The sequence below is a fragment of the Bombus bifarius genome, unplaced genomic scaffold, assembly GCF_011952205.1.
Source record: "Bombus bifarius isolate JDL3187 unplaced genomic scaffold, Bbif_JDL3187 scf7180000009125, whole genome shotgun sequence".
Classification (NCBI taxonomy): domain Eukaryota; kingdom Metazoa; phylum Arthropoda; class Insecta; order Hymenoptera; family Apidae; genus Bombus; species Bombus bifarius.
The window spans coordinates 7935662-7955993 of record NW_022884914.1 but is presented as its reverse complement, the minus strand read 5'-3'; the positions used below and the strand labels follow the sequence as shown (position 1 = coordinate 7955993).

Genomic DNA, 20332 nt, shown 5'->3' with positions numbered 1-20332 from the left:
GGTTTATTAATTACAAGAAAGTTTGTAAAAGACAAGAAAGTTTTACGTAAAAAGTACAAATATTCTTTCAACAAAATTAGTCAAATCACATCATTATTTATACATATTGTATATAAATAAAATATGCGGATATATTACTTTACCCTAGAATTAAAATTCAATAATATTGAGGAATCTTATTTATTCAGATTTTGTACATTATCGCTTCTAACCTCGGATAATAGAACAACAAATTAAATATTTTTAAACAAAAAAACTTTGTTCCTTTGTTTGATTTCCCTTGCTCGCGTTTCTTAACTACTTAGATATAAAATACTTACGTTTTCGAAAATTCATACTTCACAAGCTACTAAACGCTTTATCTGTTCAGAATAATTTGTTTTCTTAACTAGGTACATACCAAATACATCTATTAAGTTGGTATTTCTCATAATTACCAGTACATAAAGCTAAAACACTTTTGTACTATGCTTGTTATACATGGATCTAACAAATAATTTAACTTGTGTATTGTCGTTTGTATATTTTGTTACGTGTAAAATATTCTATTTCTACACTATTTACAAGTTCGATAAAGTGTACATTACACATCGTGAAATTTACATATTTTCACTTGGTTACCCTGCCCAATTCGAATATAATTCAGAACGTATGTGCTATATTTATATATTCTGCATTTGTTTTGTATATTATGTACACTGATCTGATCTTTGTAAACGCGAGTTTTACGATATTAATGAGAAATTTGCCAATTTAATGGAAGTTGTTAATTTTTTCTGGCACGTTTCACGTTAGCAGACATTTTTCTTAAGTTACAGTCGAAAAATGTTTTTATGTAAAAGAATAGGAATGATTATTAGGAAGTTATTTTAAGATGACAAGATATTTCACGTCTTCTATTTAAATACAGCGTTAAATTTTAATTCCGTCAATTCGTATATACTCATACATCGAATTTCCTTTTCTCATGTCATTTCTTTTCTTTCATTTCACATTTAATTACAAAGATAAAGTGTAAGTACATTCCTCATAAAATTAGTATCAAATGTCGCAAAATATACAAAAGTAAACTAAGAAGAGTGGTACATATTATTACACAAACTGTCGTTCATATTGCATATGTACATATGCAGTATAAAAACAATACTTTTTAGTTTTTAATCTCTTGTTTAAATAATCCTAATATCTAAATTTGTATCGGTCATTGATTCGATATAACTGCGTTTATTGGAAGTAATTAAGCTATAGCCTGCGCACAAGAGAAGAAGGAACAAACACGTATAGTATACACGCTTAAATAACAAAATTAAGTCAGTTCACGTTCAATGTGAACTTGATCAAAGTTCCAGTCTCGAATTATAGAGTTTCTTACTATCAGTTTACAAAATTCGATATTACGATTATGTACCGTATTTGAAAAACATAAAATGCTTTGTTCAATTTTAAATAAAACTAATATTTACCAAAGCGAATACGAAAAAAATGTTATCATCAAACTCAATTTTCAATTATCAAACTTAATCCAGCACAAATACAAATGTTATTCGTGCTTTTTTACTTTTACTACTTTTCAACTCTCTATAGTTCGAGATTTGAGTTCCGCTAACTTTCTTTCTACTGCGCATGCGCAACAGGAAAACTTGAATTACACGTAATAGTCAAAAATTCGAAAATCTTATCCTTTCGTGGCAGCGAAAGTAACCTAGGACTAGAGGTTCCATAACATTAATAATAATAAGGCAATAATATTAATATTAATAATAATGTAATCAAGTACTACTAACAATATTAATAATAATAATAATAGTATGGTAATGGCAAGATACAGGCGGGTATAAATTAATCATTCCTTTCGTAATATCTACGACGTCTTCGGGATATTCTTTAGAAATTACTTTATTTCTGGTCAATATTAACGAGCAACTTTTCTCTCTGTTTCTTATCACGATTTTTTTCACTTCATCACAATTGTACCGTTAGAAATTATTCAAAACATTGTTAAAATGTCCATGAAATATATGCAATTGCCGTATTGAATAAGCGAGTAATGAAGTTGCTGTTTCACTGAATAAAAGTGAAATCTCCAATGCGTGTGCTCAAGTATATAAGTTAAAAAAAGATTGGTACATCAATGCCTATTATTCTTAATCAATATTCATCATTTAACAATTAGGACCGAATTTTTACAAACCAACTCTAAACCACGACCCAATTTACAAATAAAAAGATCGATGTGTAAATTAACTATCAATTATTAATCTCCAATCCTATGTGAAGATATAATGTTCGGACCAAATTTCTAAACTAACGTGGACAATTCATGCGGACTATTGGTGGTTGCTGCGCTACTTAGATCCAATGTGGCAGCCGGAAGACCAGGACTGACGCTGCCGGTTGCTTCGCGTGGCAAATGCTGCGATCTATTTAGCTTATTTCCAGGACTCGGTGGCGATCTATCTGCTGATGTATCCGGTGGCGTAACCACGTTTCTGTGTCCGCTCACGTTCTGATGATTGTGCGTCGCCGCGATCGGAGCTGGCGATGAGAGCAACAAGGGCGGTGGGGACATTGACACGTGTCGATGATGATGATGCTGATGATAGTGTTGGTACTGTGCAGCTCGGCCGTGCATTGCGTGGCTGGTATTTAGTTGGTTCGTCACGGGCCCGACTTTCGTTGGGCAGCCAGCATGGTGGATGGTTAACGGGCCACGTAGTTGTTGTTGCTGTTGTAGCTGGGGCTGGTTCTGGTGCTGTTGCAGCTGCTGCTGACGCTGCAGCTGTACCGCCGCTTCGCACTGTTCGCGCGCTAACGCCTTCACGGCATTCGTCTTCTCCTACGAAATAAGAATGATAGGTTAGGTTGTAGTCAGGGGCCATAACAAATTAAAAAAGTTATAATATAAGAATTTACATTTTAGTTGAAATGATTCTAGTTACGAATAAGTATTAAAGATGATTCAAATCTTTTTCGTTACCGATAACCATGGTGAAAACTCTTTTGGATTACTTTCAGCCATTGTCAATCTTATTGTCAATACTACATGCTTGAAGTAGAAGGAGGGGTACAGAGAAAAAGACTTTTTCTCAGCAAATATAATCGTTACTCAATTATTTTGTTCAACAGTTTTACAAATCTCCCAAAAATAAACGAGAATACGAAAATACACTGAATATCGTGTGTATGGTTATTTATAAAATCCCCTTGAAATAGTTGCGATCGCGGATCACATAAACAAACGAACCTGTCATTCTACAGAGTATCTTTTTCGGTGAAATTATGCAAACGTAAATGTAACTTCGGTAGAACTCCTCGAGAACTTGTAAGCTTATATGACTCTGACCCAACCAGTCCATTCTAAAGTGTATAATTTATAAAAGGGGATTATATTAATACGCGGAGGATGTGGTAGGTGGTAAGTTTTGCATATGAATGTTTGTTGATACAACGAATGGTTAAATGGAGGTTTTCATGAATGTGATAAGGACTAGATCGAATGTTTTAACACTTATAACTAGAATGCGTATTTTTATACAAGTTTGTAGTTTTACGAACATAATCAAAGAAATAAAATTTTAATCGAGATTTGTTTTCTTATATACGTATATTTTAGCGCATTTTGTGCATTTTGCGCCATTTGCGTACTTTTCAATTTCGCACGAACGTATAAAGATCCGCAATATAATTATAACGCTTCTTAAAAATGTGAAAAATTCTGGTTTCCTAAAAGCTTGCAATTGATTTCAGAAAAATTTTTATGAACTCTACCAGATAAATTATGGTAACTCTGAAAAACAAAATTTCACGATAAAATGATTTCCGGGTAAAATACACATAAAAGATGATTTAGACGTGTTTGAACGTGTTCGTTTTCTTTTTTAATAGCGATATGTTCTTACCCTCTGCCACACAAAGACGTTATGGACCATTGCGTATCCACAAAACACGATGCCAAGGCCTATGAAAACCGACGCAACGATTGCCGGCGTCGAATGAAACTGGATGAATGTATACAATATCATACCTGAAAGCATTGTTAGAGGATCATTATAACACGTTTGCCATAACAAGCGGGACAAAGAATCAGCGCAAATACATATTCTCAATACATATAATTCTCGAAGCGTAAACTATATACATATGCTTTTCATTGAAATTTTCAATACTAGTCGCAAATTATTTTTCAATTAATTTATTATTTAAGTCTTTATATATCAATTCTCGACGAATAAATTACTTAAATTATAGAGAATCTATCTTCAGACAATAGAGAATTCAATATTTTTGGTCGTTAAGTAATTTACAAATTTCTAAAACGATTACGTTCGAAGTTTTGGACAGTATTTGAAGTTTCTAACATGACATTAAAAAAAAATAAATAAATTTTATGATATAATTAAAAAAACATTGTAGTCTATCATAATTTCTATTCCGTCAAATTTATTAAAACACAGTTTTCTTCTGAACAGAGTCAAAATGTCCGTCTTGAATCGAGTTCAACAGCTTAACGTTCGATCGAGCGAATGATAGCTGTGTAAACTAGCATGACACAACGTAAACTTTAGATTAGATCTCGATCCATCCACCAGCCGTATTCATGCATGACATGAATATTCTGTTTCAGCTCTTTATAAATTAATCTGTTAAAACTTCCCTAAAAGACGATCATTTTTATTTTTCTAAGAAAAATAATGACTATTCGGCGTTAAAATTAACTTTATTTCCATTGGATTTCTAAACTGATTTCATACACTCAGAGATAGTTCACAGTATCTTTTAGATTCATGCCTGAATTCAAGAAAAATTAAACGTATAACTTATGTACTAGTATCTTTCAAAAGGTTAAAGTTGACAGAATTGAAGGAATTGGTTCTTACCAGTTAGAAAGACGGGAATGCTAATGAAAAACCCTCCGACAGCACATATCCGGCTGATGGATGATTTTTGCAGGTACTTGTTACTCCTGAAACAGACAAAATTTGAAGTGAAAGTCAGTTTCACGATTCTATGATAATTGAGCGAAATATAAAGGAACCAGTTTTTTGTTTAACAGCCAAGAATCTTTCAAAAATTCTACTGTAATTGATACTTCAAATATATTTAGTCAGACAAAGGATAATCATAATCGCAACGTTAATCTTAACTTTAATTCAAGGATCAAACAGTATCATTATACATATAAAAGTAAACATAAAGTCTATCCACATTATTGTTATTATTATTATTATTATTATTATTATTATTATTATTATATGTTATTCTATAATTGATTTTTATTTCTTTATTATCAATATTATTCTATTTTCTATAATGATTCAATTATAGATCTTATTTTTTGTCAATCATATTTCACTGAAAAGATCACTTTGAAAATAATCTAATAGTAAAAAATGAAAAATAATCTTTTTCTACCTTGTCTTCATTTTTTACAAACTCTGTCCACCGCCGTAAACCTATTAAATGCATGAAACGACAAAGCAAAGCTGCTTCACATAATTCCCCGCTCACGCAGTGTCAATCAGCTCACGACCGCAAACGATACTGCTAATTTCCAGCGACCACGAACGATTTCACCGTAATTGCCGGTGTGAAATTTACCAATACGTGCTCGAATTGGTCAATAATGGATAGAGCGCTCTTGCACACACTAATCTACCAACAAATAATATTGACTCAATTGAACAACAGCGCCTAGATTAACGGACAAACCGCATGTTCCAAACAGATTTACAATCACGGCAGAAAATACATGCCGTTATAGATGTTTCCTGGTCAAGACTAATTTCCACGCGTTAAGAACATTGTAACCGGAATCTAGGAAGAACTAGCACTTCCTGGAATAATACTATTGTGTCCTCGATGAATGTCTCTCCGCAATGCCCTCGAGTGAGTTGTTTTTGTCTTTGGTCGTACGACGTCCGGGATGAGAATTCGGGGAACGGTTTTGCGCTGCTTTAATACTCGCACAACCATCCATCCATGGGACTGCATCTTTTTAGGAGGACCAGTGATTAATCTTTTCCCACTCATTTTCATCTCTAATTTCTCATGAGGCTAAGATTCCTGCATCTTTTATCATAATAATTTATTAATACTATTAATAAATTGAGACAATTTTACACGTCGTATTTTGCGTTATAAGATGACTTGTAATTTGTAAAATTTACCTGTAAAATTCCTTTGTTTGTTTTACCGAAGCAATAGTTGGCATTTCTATACGACAATAAGAATTTGTTAATACTAATAATTTGTAAGGTTATCATGTTATCATTCTTCTAATGGATAGTATATTATTGAAACTTTTTTTAATATTGAAACGCGATATTTTTTTAGAGAAGAAGTGCATAGTAGTAAAGAGTTGAATTCTACGGACGTAAAAAGTGGACATAACATTTTCTGTACATGGAGTCGCCTGGCCTAAACATTTTATGATTTCCGGGCAAAAAACAGACGAATCCAGCGCTGATTTTAAAGCAGCTTCATCCAAATAAGCCACAATAAGAAATTCCCACGAAACAGTTGCGTTCATCCCCTTTCGAGGTCGCCGACCTCTTCGAATGCGTTTCAAGTGCGTCGTACCAATGAAACTTCGAGTTTTAGACTAATTTCTCAGCCTTTTGCGTTAAATTTAACCTTCCGCGTTAGTGTATTTCGGACGAGCTCCTATTTTACGCTTTCGTCGACTTCACCAACGTAACACGCAGCATCCGCAAGTAAAACTGTCTCTTAAATTTGATGTGACACCGATACACGACGAGAAGGTTTAGCTGTAAATAGGATTAAAAAAATTTAGATTAACGAGGAATTTAAAATTGATCTGTTAAATCAACAATTTCCATTAGTTGTCAATAGATTTTATAAACCTCAGATTACTGAGAAATTATACACATTGCAAAATATTTACCATTGGTTACCCACGCTACACGTAAATTTGATCAATCTACCAATGCACTAACACTGCAATAAATTTCTATTGCAACATTCCACGCTCCTTTGCCGCACCTTAAACTCCTCGCTAGATTTATTCCACCTTAAAGTGTCACATAACTCCTACGACACCGATATCAAATCTTAAACTCCACCAAATTCCAGAGAAACTTGATTTCGTCGAAAGTAAGAGATTAAACTTAAAAAGCAATTTATTTCATCTTTAAACTATCCCAAACTTCTTAAATATAATTTATATATATAAAATATTATACACTTATTGTGTGCATTATATATTTCAAGAACTTTGCAATAAAAAATAAAACTTATTACATTTAAGATATGGTTATATCGCACAGGCTCGAATATGATAAAGAGGTTAAATAAATGTCTCGAATCTCCGCAACAAACTCACACAAACCACCTAAAACACGTATACACAATGTGCATTCACTACGAACTCGACTCCTATTCCCTGCCAAAATCACAGGCATGCAGAGTCAATTTCACTGCTCGAGCTAGTTGAATAGGGAAGAAGGTCGAGAGCTGGAGTTAAGGAGCATAGTTGGTAAAGAATCGCGTGCCGCCGCGCCATTAAGATCAAGCCCATGATCTCAACAATAAATATTAGACGGTTCTCTGACCTGCATTTCGCGTGCGACTCGGAACGATTCAAAAACGCGTAAATTTCCCATGAGTCGAATCAAACGTTCGCGATTTATCGCATTTAGGTTATATCGATATTGTCCACGAGTGGAGGCATTCAAACACAGATTGCTTTGTGTCACTCTATCGTAACTGCCCGTAATACATGATAATTTAATTTCGAATTCTTTCGAATATATGCACGTAACGAAAAATTTGTATTGGTTCGTCAATTGCAGACCAACCAGTTGTTAGCCAGTGAAAATAATGTAGATAATAATAGTGAAGAATTAGCTCGAGAAGAGTAAACAAACAAGGCGCCTTAATAAAAGGCACAATGTGGGTCCGCAAAGTGGTGGGATTTCGGCGCATGCGCATTGTTTCGCATCAACTTACAATTAGACATGCACGAAAGCTTCATTTCTGCCGCATACATACTTGGATTCGCGTGCATGAAATTCACAAAGTAGGTTATTGCTTGAAAAACAGCTTTAATCGAGCGAAGCTTTTAACCAGACTGAAATCAAGTCTTGGTTTCTTTAGAAATTCAGATGGAATAAGAGAAACCTATTTTATCTGTGGATAAAGGTTAGGCTGCATCGGTTGGCTTATATGACTTTCCGGTGACTTTGAAGGGTAATACGGCGCCGGCGGTCGAGAAGGTAACTTCTCTATTGAACGAGATCTCGTTGATCTTGTCTAAGCAGGAAGAGTCTGTCGGCCCTTTGATTTTATACGAGTCTTTCCATTCACGATCGTGCGAGCTGGTTACAGGCGACGACACGGACCCCCGACAAAACTGTCTGAGCCTATTCAAGGCGACGTCAAATAGTTTCACTCGGAGAGATGAATGGAGATAAGAATCACCGGAGCGTCTCTGCGCTTCGATGACAATGATATTTGGTAAATCCTCTTCTTGTTTCTCGTTTTGAAAGAAGGTTGTAAAGAAGAGTGCTACTAGATCGTCTAGGGAAATCACACGGTATATATTGCGTAATGCTATTGATTTATCAAAAATAACAAGAGGTTAAGGAGTTTTGGGGAGGTTGATTCAATTTTTTATAACCTGACATCTCTTTGAACAAATGTCTTAAGAAACGCTTGAATAAAATGTTAAAAAAAAATAATAATTATGAAATCTTTTCCTGTATTTTTAGACAATAAGATTTACTATATCCTACGCCATAATAAGAATCAATTTGCTATGAACTGGTATCTCGGAAATTGTAAGAATTCAGAAAATATAAGGAGGCCGGAAGAGGTAAATGAAATCCACAGAAACATTGACCCAACCTCAGCCCAGTTAGCCAACAAACTAAAATATCTCGCTGCCTTTTCTATATTTACGACCAGAACGTGGTCATTAATTGAGTCTAGCGACTGCACCGTAGACGAGTCACTGACCGATGTTGCTTTAATGGATATGCGGAAAATCACGTGTTCCAGGTTCCAGGGATGTAGTTGTTTTCATTTCCGGAGAATACGGTCGACTCGCGTGTGTATACCAATCTATCTGAGGATAGGTGTTCGTTAGAATTACTAACTATATTACTTTCAACCTTGTGATTAAAATTTTTAAACGTCACTTAATAGCAATTCAGTCGAGTAAGTACAAACTTTCAAATGTCCTAATTTTCAAATCTTTATATTTTTTAATCTCAAAGATATTTTATTATTTGCCGTAGATCAAGCTTCGTGTTACCGGTACTGTAACATTACAATCCTACGAGAAGCAGAAAATAGTGAAAAAATCTGACCTAATAGATAGTAGTCAATATTCCTTTGACGCGTCTTATGCGAACCGCAGTTAGAGGAAATGCAAATAAGCTCTTGCGAAACGGTTTGCCGCACGACAAGCCTACGAACAACGCCCAATGCAAGTTCGGTGGGAGTTACAGGAAGAGGGACGTCTAAAATCAACTAGGAATCCCTATTCAATCGTCTAATTTTCGATTCCGGCATTGAACTTCCCGAAGAAAATTAAATACAATTCCGACTCGAGATTTAATTTCAGTCTCGTAGCTAATGCAATCTAATCGCGTTTGCAAGGCTACGCTTCCGGTCAGAAGCCACGCGCTTCGATCGCGTCGCTACTTTCCGCATCGGAAGCGTACGCTTCGGTACGAACCGCGTCGATTTTCAAAGGAATCATTGGACACCGGAAGAAGAAGAAGGAGGAAGAATAAAAGCACGTAAACCGGCAGGAAGTCAATCGAGACAAAATCGATATCGTTGAAAGCCGAAAAAAGACCCGAATTTAGGCTACAGTACATATTCGAATTGAATATATTCAAGGTTTAGATTTTCTTCTCCTGAAAATTATAAACATAAATGAGTCGACAAGCGATCTTGAAAAGCGTCTGTTCCATCTAGATTATGTAAATTGCGTGAATTACCGTTAGCCATAATTCATAATTTATCGAAAAAGCGCGCTTCTTCTCAACTACGCTTTCCCCTACCAGCACCGACATTATCGGCAGATCGATAAGTATCAAAATACCACAAAGATATTAATCTCATTTTTCTTCTAACCGCGAAAAAATGCCGCGCAAATGATAAAACAACAGATCAGCCAGAAACATCGAATTCTCCACGCTTCCGACTGCAAGAAGAAAAACAAAGTTATTTGTGTATGATGGAAACGTCTCTGGACGATGCTCTTAAGCGGTCGAGTGCGCGCGAGAATAGCATCGCGGATCGGCATTTCCACGGTGAGGATTGTAAAACGGTTACGCAGATGATGGATCATACGCATGGACCGTAGAGACTATCGTGAATGATGGATCAGACACATATACGCGTTCTTCGCTCTTCCGATATTTTTCGTAACAACTGCTGCGATCTCGTCATTGGGAACGATCTCGGGAAATTCAATCGAATATCGAGGAAATTTATAGAAAGCTACAGCTGTGTTCGAGCATTATTCTAGAGAAAAGTGATTAACTCTATGAGACTAACGATACAATACGTCTCAAGATAACTTTTAGGAAAATGATTGTACCTTTAAAATTCTTTCGACACTTTTCGGTATATTCTTGTTATTGATTCTGAAAGTATTTGATTAATTTGCTGGTTAATAGGAAGTTGGTTAAAACCGAAGTTAGTTAAAGAAATAAGTAAATACGAAACCCGTGGATACTCTAGACATATGATTCTACCTGCACGCGACAAAAATATTCATGATCTGAACAAGGAAAGAAGTGTTGTTAGATTCGCGTCATGCTGCAAATGAAAGATTTACAGCTCGAACCCAATTATCTGTTACATTACATTCTCGGGCACGTGTAGGCTGAACGTCATGATATATGAACACAAGTATAGAAAGAACAACATGGATATTTCGCGCGAAGAAAACGAAGCTTCACATATACAGTGTATAACCACTCGACAGTATTTGCTCACGAAAAATACGAGTTGTTAAAGTCTAACAAAAATTACGTATACAGTGGCAAAGAAGAAAACTGTTATGCCGTTTACTCTTATTTCTAATTGACAGAAAGTCGTCAACGAACAAAGAGCGCTTTTTCTTATCCTCTGTACCTTCGCGAAGCAATCACAGAAATTCTCCAAAATGCTTCGTGTCGACTAAACAAAGAAAAAAAAATGGCAGCTGCTAAGAGCAAACTACCTCCGGAATTTTCTTCGTTTCTAAGTGAACCAGGAAGAAAGAAGGGAAGGGTTAATGACGCCGAAACTGAAGGGTGGCCACGGATCGTTTGAAAGGGGCCACGACAACCGTTACGATTCAGTCGCACCTGTTCCTCTTCCTAGGTTACCACGCCGAACCATTGCGCGCTTTTACGAGCGTTCCCGCGATAGTTTCCTGGCACTTGCTCGTCCTTTCATCGAAGGGTCGATCGGTTAATTTAAACTCTCGAAGGCTTTGTCCAGTCGGTAACATCGATAAGCTTAAGTCGAAATACGGATTTCTCGTGTGGCGGATCGGTATCAACAGGACGCCGACAGGTCGAGGCATCAACGCGGCGCAACACCTCCCGGGCGATCCGCGGGTACCAACCGCCAACACTAGAGGGCTACGACGACAACGAGTCTATCTGTCTAACTCGCTAGCGGTCGAATATACAAGCGATTGATACAAATACCGCACCTAGCGAGACTCCCTCTACGTCTAAGGCAGGGACTACCGGGCATAGCCTTACTGACAAGTCCACTGGTAGTCCCGGGACGAAACGCACTCTCTCTCTCTTTTCAACCGCCTCACTCGTAAATTCAGAATTTTATTGCCACCAGGATGTATATGGAGGCGACAGATGAAGAACACGATGTAAATTAGATTTATTGCTTTTATAGAGAAGCAATTTTTAAATTGAACACCAGTCGTCGATCGGTTCTGTAGATCGTTTTTAATAACAAAATAAATTTGGTTAGTCCATAAAGGTTTGTTCGTGTGAATCTTCCCATAGATCATCCGTAACGTAAATACCGCTATAACCGGCTGCAGATACATTTTCCTTGAACATGTGGCGGCACTTGACAGTAAACTTCCCAACAGTTTACGTCGCGTGACGCACGACACAAAGACCCTACACCTGCGGACAAGATGATTGCCAGATGTCGATACATTCGTACCGAATATTTCCAGCCAGCCTAAGGACCGCTATAAATCTTAGGATTTATTTTAGCTAAGGTCCTCCAAAGAGACAAACAGTCTTTGTTTATCAGTCTCGAAGTCGACCACCTACCACGGGGACACTCGAGAAATCTGCTATCTCTCACGTACGACGCTGCCCGCTAGCAACACCCTCTCAAGGGCAGCTAGCATCCTTTTCCAACGACCAACACGAATTAGCCAATAAACATTAACGTACATTTCCCTGACTTTCCGAACCAAAGCTTTTCTCAACGAATCCGATGCCTTCGCATCCTTAGACACATCCCAACGAGTCTTCCTCCGCAGCAGCATCGCGACAAAAATGTCAGTCTATTACCGCGAGTTACCGCAGTATATCACGATCGTTATACTTACACGGTTCGAGCCGAATAATTATCTAAGCTCTCGACATCTCGTGCAATCATTGTCCGCACTCGCAGCGTATCTCGAATCGTAGCTATCCAAGCTCTATCTTATAACCGCGCATTCGCGAACCGAATACAATCGCGAATCCTGTATCAAGTGTACTCATTGACATTAGAGCGAATAAACATTTATCGTTCAAGAAATCTGAGTTTTCCTTCCGACCCTATCACGACATACCACCTCAAACAAATAAATCAAAATCGTAAAGTATGTTATAAATAAAATCTGACTTCACGAGGTGTTGATCCCTCATAAAAGAAGTCTTTTATATCTCGCAGATGATTCATAACATGACGTCTACTTTAACTTGTTCCTTATACCTCCTTGTCGAAAAAGTTAATAGTTTACAAATTCGAACATTACATATCTACATAACATCGGCCATTATATTTGCCAAACCAAATTTGTTTTCTTGTAACATTCTGTGATTAATTAATGCTACAACAAACTTAATATAGAGTGTCACGTGCAAAATTTGCACGATAAATCAGATGACTACGATACAATCTTCAAATACGATCGTATCTTTCGTATACAAATCGATAGTTTCCACCTAACTGACAGATTTTTATACCCTTGGAAAAATAACGTCTTGACGAACAATTCACGCCAATCAACGCCAAGAATGAATCACGCAAATTCTACTGGAAGTCTTCTATTCACTTTTCCGATTTATCATCAGCTGGAAACATCAAAATTATCGGCTGGTGATTGGGAATTAATCGAAAAATAAATTACAAGCATTGAGACACGCGAGTGCCCGTTTCTTTCTCTATTTTTCTGTCTGCTTGTTGGAATATTAAGGCGCAGTCACGGCCCGCCAAATTTATTCCCGTTCCGTAGTGCCCTGTGTCGGTGAAAAAATTTGAAATGCAGGATTCGAAGGCGTGGAATGCCAACAGCCACGACAGAGAGCCCTCTTCTCTCTTTCTGGTGGAAAGACGAACGGGTGCACGCGTATGCTCGGACGCTCTGACGCACGAAGAACCGCCCGTGAACAGAAACCAGACACGCGTGTAACGTTAAACCGGGCCGTCGATGAAAAACGAACAAGACTTTCGCGACCGATGGGCGTTTTCAATGACAGATCGAATCGTTCAGTTTCACGGTTCGTTCGGGGTCACAGTAGCGTTCATCTTGGCATAAAAACGCGCTAGAGACGATTTCTCATACATTGGTTAAAGTTGATGTGTGTTTCGGCGAATTGTCGTTTGGAGGAGCGATACACCTAAAGAAACGCACATATTCATAAGATTCTACGTTTCGTATTCTTCGTATCGATTTCTTTATTTTTATTGGTCGTATCATGTTCGATGTAATAGTTGGTTTTTTAGCTAGTGAATTAACAAGATTTAATAAGAAATTTAGTACAAATGCTCCATGCGTCGTGTTTGACACGTCGTTGTTAAACTCTCATTTATAGGAAATTCAAAGCTGTATTTTCTCACCTAGCTTAAACCTTACGAACTCTTTTCACGCGTTTCACCCGTCATTGAACGAAACGATGAAAACGTTCATCCATCCACGTCTCTCCAGTAATAATCCAATTAACCTGTTTCCCCAATAAGTCGAAATCCGCGATCGAAACGTGAGATCGCGAAGAAAAATGCGCGCCTACTTTAGGATCGCGCCATCTAACAACGAAAGAAGAAAACTTCGTGAGCCAGCAACTACTTTGTCCAAAAGTGGCTTTATTCGAAAAGTCTGCTGTTCAGCGTGTTTGCGCCAGCAGCACCAGAGATCCCTTATCACGGACCATTTAAGTAATGAGCCGGCACTTAGCAGCGCCGCTTGTCTTTCATTCTTCTCGTGTCTCTGTGATCGTCGTCGCCGTCGTTGGTGTCGTCGTTGGACCTGTGTCATACTTCGGCTTTTTTTTCTTTCATCCTCGCGTCTCAGACTCGGTAGCGTGGTACGGAAGGAGGGACGGGCACCGAGCTTCGAGTGACAATGAGCAAGCGAAGAGGAACGGCCGTCTACTACTGGGACCCACCATTAAAGTTCGTGCTTCTTTCGGAGCACGTCTGCACACCCCACGGCTCCTTCTCCTTCGCTAACAATGCCACTTTGCAGACTTCGCAGTTATCTTCAGCCGGACGATCTTCGGCTGAGGCTTCCTAGCTGGCGTGCACCAGAGACACTGACCGAGAACCCCCTTGCTTTTGGTCTTTCCTTGCCAGTTGACTCATTCATAGGGAACACCATTGTCGGAGAATTAGTTTCAGAACGAAGGAGAATTGTTGGTGATCTTTAGTTAATTTAGAGCGGAAGGTTTCGTAATTTGTAATTTGTAGTTTACAACAGAAATTTCTATTGTTTATTAGGGAACTTATGCCGCAGTTCCTTACATTTGAGGGAGGTCTATGGTAGAAATTTTTATGGTAGAAAAATATCGTAGGAGTCATCCTCCATTATTAATAATACGGATACAGCTGTGCATCTTTTACTTTGTAATTTTAACACGAAAATATCCAGTGATCTTCGGAGTATTTGAAAACATTTTGGAAACAATTAATTTGTTAACTGCTGAGTTTATTTCCTTACATATGGGGGAGAGGTCTATGGTAGAAATTTTTCAGGAGCGCGAGTAACCCGGAAAAATATCGTAGGATAATTAATTATTAATAATACGGATACAGCTGTGCATATTTTACTTTGTTATTAATTTTAACACGAAAATATCCAACGATCTTCGGAGTATTTGAAAACATTTTGGAAACAATTAATTTTTAACTTTTTAAAGTTTAATTTCAAAAATGCCTCTATGGGGTGAGCAGGTAAAATCAAGCAATAACGAATAAACACGTCGAACGTAGTTAAGTGGTTAAGAGCACAAGAAGACAATTCTTCGCATACCCGTCGACACTCGGACTATTCCTTCTAGCTAAACAGCTCTCTAGGAGAAAATCGAGCATTCCAATTCAGCAGAATCTTGAATTGTCTGGAAGCCCCGGAAGCAAAGCAGGGGAAACAACCGTTGAGCGAAAGGACGAGGAAAAGAGAGAAAGAAGGGAAACGAGAAGCGTCCGGTGACGTTGCAATTTTAATCGTCCTCCGGTTATCTCTTCTGGGCACACTGCGATAGTGTGACACAACCGGTAATATTAACTTGGCAGACAGCTGTAAAAGTTAGTCGTGGTGATAACGTAGCATAAAGAATGGCTGTGTCCTGTGTCATCGAACGATCGATAAACCGCTAGTTATCAATGTCCAAGCTAGATCTATTGTTCAGAAAAGAAAACAAAGGATGGTCGACCACAGAAAACGGTACACTTTCTTCCCTAAAGGCCATTCTGCCAGATGTGGTTAATCGAAGCAGTAGCTCAGATGTAAACTGTCCTCTTCTCTTTACTCTTAGTTAACCAATAGTTGGGCGAATCACCAGAAATTTACAACAGGGGCCCCAATCGGTGACCTGGAAATTCTGGGGCCTGAATACCTGTCTAACGAACACCTGTCTACTTCGATCAGTGTTTGCGTTACCGTTGCTTACCACCAGCCAAAATAAATAATTACAAAGCATGATTTAACACTAACTCTACCAGGCCTGGTCAAAAGGCCGTGTTTCAACATTTAATTTAGAATTGTACAGTCATTGTTGTTTCTTCTCTTCTTCTAACTTTATGTAGATTCTTACGTTAACAAAAATTGAGAAATTGATTAGTCGGATAATATAAGAATTTACATAAAGTTGGAGGAAGAAAAGAAACAACGACGAACGCACAATTTCAAATTAAATTTTGAAACCGGTCATTTGACCGGGTTTAGCAAGGCTAGCGTTAAGATAATAAATTCGCACTCTTATAAACCGATTTATAGAATACTGCTCCCACTATAGTAAAATGAAATATACTATAAATAGACGAAGAATTTCATATGTTGCTTAAAAACGTTTCTCGCAAAGAACCAATCTTTAATCTAAATATATATATATCCAAACTCCGAAATATACTCTGCCCGTTCCCAAATCTCATTCTATGCTAATTTGATTATCTGAAATCGCAGTGCACGAGTTTCAAGATCGACAGCTAATTTCGTCCGTGTCCAACCTTCATTATTCTCTTCTTCTCTGTTATTTGTTCTCGAAACAAACGTTACGATACGTCTCTGTAGTTGCATACATTACAATGTTAACGGCTCGTTCTCCAACATTTCGAACAGCTTGAACAAATCTCGTTCCAATGACCTGCCAATCAAGCCTAGTTGTGGAATAACGCAACACGCACAATATCAGCCGCATCTTCGTAGTTTGGTACATTAAAATAGTCAGTGGAATATAGTGGCATAGATTTGACTGCGAAATCCTGGGACACCCTATATAAGGAAAGGACCCTATCAAGGGAAGAACAAGATTCGAGTAAAACCTGATCGAACAGTAATATTCGTTGGAAAAACTTGTTAGATGGTAATATTTGCAGGAAAACATCGTCGCGCGATTACGTTCACAAGGGAGACATGGTCACACGGTAACATTCGCAAGAAACTTTAATATGCCAATCACGCACAACGTCTGGATGCTTTAAGAAACAATGATCTTTCTATCTGCCGAAGAGCACACGACATTTTCCCACGCGAATCAAACTCGCCACGCGATAAAAGACCCGCCACTGGCCAAAAAACTGGGCGAAAGAAAAAGGACGGAATTAAAGAACCGAAGAGAAAACTCAAAACGGCATGTCCGTTGTGGGTAATCACAGTGATTTGGCCGACGATTTCGGCCAATCTGCATAACTTAACGCGCGTTTCCATTCGCTAGTAATTAGAGTCGGCGATGCTTACTTTGTCTCGGTCGGCAACGAAAAAGATAAAAAAGAAATTCGATTGACCAACGATAAGGGAACTTCCGAGCAGAAACCACAGATCCCATCTCGAGGAGTATGTATCGTCTTTAACGAGCCTTATTTTCGCTTTCGAGTTGCGTGTCACGGGAGGCGAGCATATCTATATTCCCTTTGTAACTTGATCTGCACTGCACTGTGTGTATTCGATAATATTTTTCGCGAACGTGCGTGCTGAATTTGCTGGGAGAATTATTAGGTAAAACGGACAATATTGCAATTTCTACACAAAGGGCGTGTCACGATCTTTCAGCTTGGTCACAAATTAATATAGCGTAGTCTATATAAAAAAAATCTTACTAATAAAATTATTATACGATTTCCTGCGTGCACGACGCTCGAGGAATAAACGAAAGTGTAATTTTCATTTTCAAGGTTCGCGTCACGAAACATACGCATTTACGGATACATCTCACCACACAGTATCGTATTGTGATTGCAGACACGTGTTTGATCGGTAAAAACGGGACACGCGGTCGGTGAACGCTTGCACGTCAAGTACAGGACGTGAATTTTTGCGTTTCGTCCTCCAGGCCGCGTGAGAAGAAACACTAGACAGGCCTCTGATATATCGCACGGGATACGGGACACTGCGTTTGTTCCAGACGCACACAGATAGGCCACGCATGGACGAATGAGAACTTATATTCCGGCACAAGGATAATCTTGATTGAGGATAGCGTCGCCAGATTATAGAAATTAATGGTAATCATCGTTCGACCGCGAATCCCGCGAATTCCCAGCTACCAGGAAAATGCTTGTTTTTCTTTTCTTTATCAATACCTAAGTAAGTTTGAAAAGTTACATGTACAACAGCAACAATGTAAATATGGATGCTGTTGACATTTAGGAGGGAAAATGTCGATGACTATGAGAGTCCTCTTTCCATCATATGTATAGTTCGGATTAAAGGATATTTGTATCTCAATGTTTATTTGCACTTTTAGAAGTTTCTCTTTGTGTATTTTGTTTGACTTCCGGATTTTCAAAGATAACAGTATCTTAAGAATACAAACTTTAAACGTATATATTTTTCACACCTTGTTCGACCTTCGGGTTGAGTAAAGTACGGATTATGTACAAAGGTATTTAAAGCGTTATAAATCACAGATTTACCCAGCGTGGCATAAAACGAAAACTCTACTCACCAATGTCCTTGATACGAAGTCTTGACGAGTTTCACAGTGAAGAGGAACTGTATAGCGCACACGAGGAGACAGCAGAGGTTTAGGGAGAGGGCGAGTGCGCACAGCGCTAACGTCACCTCGTAGACAATCGTATACTCTTCCGGGCTGATCAGGCTACTCGGCGTCACCGTTAACGGTGAGATCTTCAGCAAGAAGATCAACGAGAGTAGCGCCAGTAACAACGACACTAGACACAATAAACCCAAACTGGTCAACGTCTCTTTCGCGCCAACCTCGTGGTCCTTGTGATTCCTTGACAGGGACGACGACCAGGAAGCGTTCAAGGGGTACGCCGTGGAAACAGGACCGGTTAACTGTCCCCCGGTAGTCGTACCCTGAAGAGCAGGTGCAGGCGAAGGTGTCGCCTGACTGGGTAATCTGGACAGTCTCGAGATATCAAAGCCTCCATTCGCTTTAGGTCTGTTGTCCTGGTGCAGCGGCGCCGGGGATATCACCCCCAATGTAGTCGACAGATTATTATTATTGTTATTGTTATTCCCACCGGCAACAGGACTGACGCTGTTCACAGAATGCTTCGACGTGGACAACGTGGACAGATTAAGAGCGTGCGAGTGATTCAATCGTTGAGAAAGATTGTTCACGCTCAACTGAGAATGATTCAAAGGGTGTCTGTGAGTGGAAGATGGCGTGGTGGCAGCCTGATGCACGTTGGCTCTTTGATGGACCACCGAGTCGTAAACGTCGACTCCCCGTCCTTGGCTCCCCCCTGTCGTTCCACGAACGTTGCTGTTTTGGTTGTAATGATGGTGTTGCTGTTGATCCTGTTGGTGACCAGAATGATGATGGTGGTGGTGGCCGCCGTGCAACGAGCCCGAGCTCGCCTGGTAGTCATTGTGCTGGTGCCTGGAGCCCGCTGACGACGGTTGCCCCGTCAGGATATGCTTCAGCATTACTCGACGCTGGAATGCCTGAGGAAGACTGCGCTTCTTCCTGCTCCTCTACATGGCGCTACGCGGGACTCGCTTCTGAGCACGTCTTTCTCGTTGGAGGTTTCTTCTTTCTTTTCTTTCCCAGTAGAATTTTTACACAATTCTTTCTCCCTTTTATCATTAAATTACCTTTAATTCTTAACGACCTTTAATCTTTGTCTCTTCTTTCCTATATATATATTTTTGTTTACTTTTCTCCGTAGCGAATTTTGTCTTTCTGACGCGGGATTAGGTTCCTGGACTTAGGGAGTTGCTACACGCCAGCTCCACCATGGCGACGGCATTCACTAGGCAGCCTACATAGCCACCTTTCAGCTCACGCCTCGGGACACTTTTTTCGCTGAGATTCTCCGCGATGAGGCATGAAAGCAGAGACCACCGTCTGCGGAGGCATGATTATTCTATTGTTCCTTTTAACGAGTAATCGTTTTACTCGAGTCCTCTTACTAAACCGTAAGTACAAAAGACTATTATACTTAGATAGGTACTTGGTCTCAAGAACCAACTTATTTTGGTCTTTCGATTAAGTTCTTAATTAAATGCTCAATTAGATATTCATAAATATATCTTCATAGTATTTCCCTCATCTATTTCTTTGACATTCTAGCAACCTCGTTAAGACGTCCGCCACTTCAACTTCTATCTACAAGTGGCAAAAACTGAAGCTGACCTTCTTCATGGAGAAACATACCGGAAATGGCATCCGCACGTGTGAATAATTATACTCAGTGTCCAGGTAATTCTTTC

General features: G+C 38.8%; 1 protein-coding gene across 1 annotated transcript; it reads right to left on the bottom strand.

Moving 5' to 3' along the window:
• Positions 1-164: 164 nt before the first annotated feature.
• LOC117213735 lies at positions 165-19694 on the bottom strand. Its single transcript, XM_033459338.1, has 4 exons — positions 18597-19694; positions 4878-4963; positions 3900-4024; positions 165-2836 (listed from the first exon to the last, which is right to left on the bottom strand). Exons 1-4 carry the CDS (start codon positions 19544-19546, stop codon positions 2300-2302), a joined length of 1698 nt encoding a protein of 565 aa, XP_033315229.1. The 5' UTR covers positions 19547-19694; the 3' UTR covers positions 165-2299.
• Between the last annotated feature and the right edge of the window lie 638 nt (positions 19695-20332).

Bases quoted from the DNA above. Each gene is read 5' to 3' on its own strand.
- LOC117213735 (XM_033459338.1), bottom strand. From the start codon at position 19,546: ATGCTGAAGCATATCCTGACGGGGCAACCGTCGTCAGCGGGCTCCAGG. The intron at 4,964-18,596 runs GTGAGTAGAGTT...TGTCTGTTTCAG, and splicing joins ACTTCGTATCAAGGACATTG to GAGTAACAAGTACCTGCAAA. The intron at 2,837-3,899 runs GTAAGAACATAT...CTTATTTCGTAG, and splicing joins ACGTCTTTGTGTGGCAGAGG to GAGAAGACGAATGCCGTGAA.